This window comes from Sinocyclocheilus anshuiensis, unplaced genomic scaffold, assembly GCF_001515605.1.
Source record: "Sinocyclocheilus anshuiensis isolate Anshui unplaced genomic scaffold, SAMN03320099.WGS_v1.1 scaffold2010, whole genome shotgun sequence".
In the NCBI taxonomy this organism is placed as follows: domain Eukaryota; kingdom Metazoa; phylum Chordata; class Actinopteri; order Cypriniformes; family Cyprinidae; genus Sinocyclocheilus; species Sinocyclocheilus anshuiensis.
This window is the reverse complement of record NW_015544331.1, coordinates 21,420-27,511: the sequence shown is the minus strand read 5'-3', so window position 1 is coordinate 27,511 and position 6,092 is coordinate 21,420. Positions and strand designations below refer to the sequence as shown.

The window sequence follows — 6,092 nt, the reverse complement described above, 5'->3', positions numbered from 1 at the left end:
GAATATGGATATTTTTCTTACAAAAACGCATCGATTCACTACAGGAGGCCTTTGTTCACCCCCCGGAGCCGTGAGAGAATTTTTATTTTTTTTTTATGGATGGGCGATTTTTAATTCACTTCTTTTGGACTGAAGCAATGCAGCACCCGCTGACTGCAATGATAGAGCTTGAAAGATCAAAGACAATTTTTAATATAACTAATATAACTATTTGAGTATATCAACTTTAAATGAGCGTTGAAAGTAGCTAATATATTTTTGTTTAAATCTGTTTTTTTTATAGTTTTTTATTTTTATAATTTTTATTTTAATTTTTCTCTTTAATTTGAACGTAATTTTAATTTTTTGTATTGATTTTTTTAAATGTCTAGTTTTTTTTTTCTAAATGAAAATGCAAAAATAAAATATATATTTTTTTAAATAGTAAAATAAGATAAAATAAGTGTTAATGTTTACTTTAAATTTAAAGCAACAAAGTTTTTTTTTGTTTTATTATTTTGTTAGCGATAATAACTGTGGTGAATAAGCATTTGACAGTAGATATGTTTCGTCTCTGATATTTCTTTATCTAATTCAGTATTTTTTATCATTATATTTGAATGAAATGTATTTAGCTGTTTGAAAATAATAAAAATCTTATTAATAATAATAATAATAATAATAATAATTATGATGAAATGTATTTCATTTAAAAAAAGATGATCATTTAAAGATTTATTATTATAAATTTATATAAAAAATATAATATATTATTATTTAGATAAATTAAAATGTATTTTGATTAAAGTAAAGATGAACTTATTTTATTTCAAGTTACAAATTTGATACAAATCATTTTTTTTAGCTGTAATGATTCTGGAGAGCAAGCATCTGTTTAATCTGTAGTTATTATATATTGAGCTGATCACAATTATATGGATGTTAACGTGGTGTTTCTGTGTCTCAGGGAAGCGGCGCGGAGCAAGACTCCGAGTCTGAGATGGAGGACGAGACGTTTAACCCCTCGGCTGACGAGGAGGAGGTGGAAGAGGAGGACAGCGATGAAGATTACTCCTCGGAGACAGAGGACTCTGGTAATCAGCCGCTTTGGTTAGGAGTTGTAGTTTAGCAGAGTGTGTGTGTGAATTTGGCTGTGCTACTAAAGCATCTGTAGAGGGATGTTGATGTCTGATCATTGACCACAGATTACAGCGCGTCTCTGGGCAGCGAGGAGGAGAGCGGCAAAGACTGGGACGAACTGGAGGAGGAAGCCAGAAAAGGTGAGATGCACAAAAAAAAACCATGTTAATCTGACCTGCTGCTGTTTCCCTCCAAAGCAATGACACTTCCTGGAGGTTTTGGTGTATGAAGGTGAATAGGCTCCAGATTTGAACTAATAGATCACCATACTTTCCTCTGATTAATCAAGTTCAAGTCAAGTATGTGATTGAGGCGTCAAAAATAGTCATTTGCATGCATTTCTAGCACCTAAATCTGAACATTGGATGAAGCCAGGTTCAAAATTCATGTTTGATTGAGTTGACACATTAAAGTCATTCATTTTAATCACTCCATAAATCAGAAAATATTGTTAAGAGACAAAAAACATATGTTTTTACTGTTTGTAGGAACAAAATGCTATATATAATCAGGTGAATGAAACACGCAGGGCTCAAGACTGCGACTAAAACCACAAATATTAATTTGTGAGTGATATTTTTGCTGTGATCGCCACTGGCGACTATATAAATTTATATGTTATGATTTAAAAATGTGCATGTAAAACGTAAATACCGTTTTGGCGCTCTTTAATGTGGCATGAGCCCATCAGATCTTTCTCTTTACCACTATAGTACGAAATAAACACGAATGCACATCAAAAGGTATTTTATTAGAGACAGTACAGCTTACTGAAATGTCTCATGCAATCGCTCGTTCAGTGTTTCAAACTGCGGAAAACGAGTAAAGCTTGTAAACAACACATTCACATTCACATTCAGCCTCCATAAGCTCATTAATCAGCCAGAAAAAATAACTTTAAAGAGGAGCATTTTGCTGAATTTATGCGCTATATATTCATATTTTTGCTTTAACCTGTTGTCTACATGATAAAGATAAAATGCAGCTACACTCAGTGGCCAAGTGATGCTGATATAGTTATGGTCCGTGATATTGGCACAGATTCTGTGTAATAAACAGTTGGAAAAGCCATTTATTTCCCACTTTAAGTGATCCTTAGTTCACAGGACATCTACAGATTTGTTTCTCATAGAAGCCAATGGCACCTTAAGAGATTTTATTTATTTTTGTCTGGAGCCCTGATATGAACAAACCCCTCAGGAAAACCCTTCAGAAATATATAGAGAGGGTGTCTGTAAGTGTTGCTGAAGTGGAGAAACAAACTCAATTAGAGAGAAACGGCCTTTAACTGTTATTGACATCTACAGATGCAAATAGATAAAGCGCATTAAAATAAAAACTTCAGTGTGTATCTTGGAAGTTTGTGTTCACGTCTGCATCACGCTGTACAATGCAGTGATTGGTTTTTTATTTCCTCCTCAGCTGATCGTGAGAGTCAGTATGAGGAGACAGAGGACACCTCAAACAGGAAGAGGAAAGGACGTTCGTCAGCTCCGCCTCCCAGCAGCAAGAAGAAGAGACGACATTAGAAAACACACACACCTCTCTCTCTCACTCACTCGCGCACACACTGCCAAATCAGTCTCCCACAGTCCTCTCTGACTGCCCCACACTCTCTCTCTCTCTCTCGCTCTCTCTCTCTCTCTCACTCACACTCTCACTCTCTCTCTCTCTCTCTCTCACACACACACTCTGTCTCTCTCACTCACTCACTCACTCACTCACTCACTCACTCACTCACTCACTCACACACACACACTGTGTTTGGTGTAAATAGTATCAGCCAGCGCTGTTGTGTGCTGTAGAGTAGTGGTTTTCATATTGGTGGATGGACAGACCCCTCACTCATCTGTGTTTCCTTTGGATTTTCCTGTGTTGGGTTGAATGGCATCTCTCAGGTGTGTGTGTGCACGAGCGCTTTTCTGAAGCAGTAGATGTGACGTGGTGTTGGTGTTTTATGAGCGTTACGTGACACTCATTCCTCAACTCTTCCGGCTCGTCTTTCTCTCTCACGTGGCTCCTGTTCGTTTATGAATAGATGGCGATGCGCTTTTACGTTAGTACATAATGATTCACTTTGTGCTTTTTCTGTTTTTCTAATACGAGGGGATATAAACACACGCATTGTAAACATACACTTTGTTCCATTTAGTTCTTTTTTGCTCATTCTGGATTGGTAGTCTTGTATTGTTCAATCAAAAATGGTTTTGTTTTCTTTCTTTTTTTTTTTTTTTTAAATAAAAGTTAAGTGAAACTTAAAACTTGTTTGATTCTTATTTTAACATTATTATTATTTGGGTCAGAAGCCGTGTGAAGTGAAGGATGGTCTTTTCGTTTGACTGGATGTGGAGGTGAATATCGGTAACATTTGCTGCTCTTCCATAATCAGGAGATGCACTTATTTTTAGTCCACTATAAATTCATGTTCCAATTCTATTTGATTTCTTCTATTCTCCACATCATTCCAAACCTGAAGGATTCTGTGTTAAGTATACTTAGCTTTTGTTAGTATTTTGAATTAGATGTTATTTTTAGATTTTTCTGTTTTCATTTAAATTTTATAGTAATTTTGATTTATTTTTAGAAGTTTTGTTTGTCTATATACTTTTTAGTATTTAAATTGAAAATGAGAAATGGCAACTATCTTAAATGTTTAAGTCTATATCTTATTTCAGTTCATGTTTACTTTATTTCAAGTAATATTTTTCGTAATGGTTGTATTTTTTGTATTTATTTTCGTATTCATTTATCTTTGAGCACATAAAATGTCATGGTTTTAGGTGGTCCAAATGTTTTTTTATTTTATTTTATATAATTATTATTTACAATTATTTTATTTGTACTTGTAGACTAAGACAAATACAAAGTACTGCAGAATAATGTGGAGAAAAGAAGGGCTGGTTGGTTTTTATACATGAGTATGTTTGTTTACTTTCACAAAGGAAGATTTTTTTTTAAAGAATGTTGGTCACCAAAAGTTGACGGTAGCCATTGACTTCCATAAAATGGGAAAAAATAAATAAATACAATGGAAGTCAATGGCTACCGTCAACTGTTTGGAGAGCTTTTATTCTTTAAAATATCCTCTTTTGTGTTCAACAGCTGAAAGTAGCTCATACGGGTTTGGAACAGCATGAGGGTGAGTAAAAGATGACAATGTTCATTTTTGGGTGAACTGTCCCGTTAAGTGAGTAAGAGGTCTGTTTAATTTGGTGCATCGTTTTGAACCTGACATGGAAACTTCAGGAATGTCTGTTGATTGCTGTGCAGTCTCAGCCCAGAGATTTCTGTGCTGATATACTGTATGTTTGTGTACATGACTGTAAGTGATGCATGTTTCAGACGCAACTCGTCTCACGCTCTCTCAACATTCAAATCCACATTCAAACCAGCTGTGTTTGCATGACTGCGTATAGTATAACCACAGCAATGGCAATTGAGGTCGATCACCTCCATCAGTTATGCTTAAAAACGAGTTAAATGATGAGTTAAAGAACAAACTGTTCAAGCAAAGTCTAACTGACGTGCAGGATCTAATGAGCACGTCTACATTTTAATAATAAAAAAAAATGCAATGTCAAATGATGTTTTTCTTGCATTGTTGGGTTTTTGTATGAGCTGTAGTTGCATGAATTGCTAACTACTATAAATGTATCCTTTTTTTTAACATTGCATAAACACTTAAACTGCTCTAAGTTGAGAACAGAAAGAAAGACAATGCTTTTTAACTGCTAGCTGGTCAGACTAATTCTTAAAACAAAGTCTGACCACATGATGGCTGTTTGTAATGAAGACGGGTGTTTTTTGTGCTGTTGTGCTGCTTTTATGAGCATCTTATTTTCCATATTCTTGAGGTTTCAGCAAAGCATCTCTGTGCACTAAACCTCTGCAGTTCCTTCCTAAGTGTTTATAAATAAAAAATAATGTCTCCAGCGAGCCGAGTACTAACTCCATTTCATTGAAAAAGGACTTTGCAAATGACCAGGATCATTAAAGACCGACACTGATGTGCCTGTTGGATTCACTACATTTACATTGATGGTTTATCCAAAGCAACTTACAAATGAGCAAAACACAAGCATTTACTTACTTTATATTATTATTTTTTGGGGGGGACCAGAACAATACCAAATAAGTGAAGTTGGTAGGTTGGTTTACATATTTTTTTGGTGTGTGTACATATATTTAAATGTGTGTGTATTAATTGATTTTTTTATTTTTTGTTACGTTTATTTATTTGTTGGGGGTTTATGTATTTATATTTATTGTAATTTTACATATTTGTATTTTTTTCTTGAATTTTTATTTGCCTCTCTGGCATGTGGTTGACTAATGAACTGACTGAGATGATCAGGAGTTTCTGCCTTATTTAATTGACATTATTTATATATATATATATATATATCGAGAGAGAGAGAGAGAGTTTTATTTTTACATACAACATTTTTGTTTGTTTTTATTGAAAATGATTATTACTTGTTTCTTGTTTTATCATTAATTTAATAATGGTTGACTAAAGTGCCGATTGAGATGATCGGGAGTTTCTGGCCTCACAGATTTCAGCTGAACGGGGCGTTTGTTCATCCAGGTTGAGATGTCAGAAGAACAGGCTGATATGCGAGCTGACAGGAGGTGTGGTTGTGAGGATGAGAAGATTGATAGAGCTGCATCTTGTCTGTCTCGCATGCAACAAGGTTGTGTAAATCCAGAAGAGAAGCGGGCTGCGCACCGAACCCTGAGGCACACCGCTGGTAAGAAGTCATTATTTGGACTTCCAGAAGAGTTTTTGACTTTCAAGTATTCTTTGATAGGTAATGTGCATTGGCCTTTAATCAATATAATTTAACTAGAGTCAGATGGGTTGGGTTGGCAGTAATAGCAGTATGTTTGTTGGTTAAGTCAAGTCAAGTCAAGTCTGCTTTATTGTCAATTCTTCCACATGTACAGCACATACACACAGAGAATTGAAATTG

At 34.8% G+C, this 6,092-nt stretch overlaps 1 protein-coding gene across 1 annotated transcript in view; it reads left to right on the top strand.

The window, feature by feature from the left end:
- LOC107698130 (FACT complex subunit SPT16-like) overlaps nt 1–2,796 on the top strand; it is a 16,467-nt gene extending 13,671 nt beyond the window's left edge. The window contains exons 20-22 of the mRNA XM_016499063.1: nt 947–1,073; nt 1,185–1,259; nt 2,542–2,796. Of these exons, the coding sequence (XP_016354549.1) occupies nt 947–1,073; nt 1,185–1,259; nt 2,542–2,648 (309 nt within the window). The 3' untranslated portion in view covers nt 2,649–2,796. The remainder of the gene's footprint in view (nt 1–946; nt 1,074–1,184; nt 1,260–2,541) is intronic.
- The last annotated feature ends 3,296 nt before the right edge of the window (nt 2,797–6,092 follow it).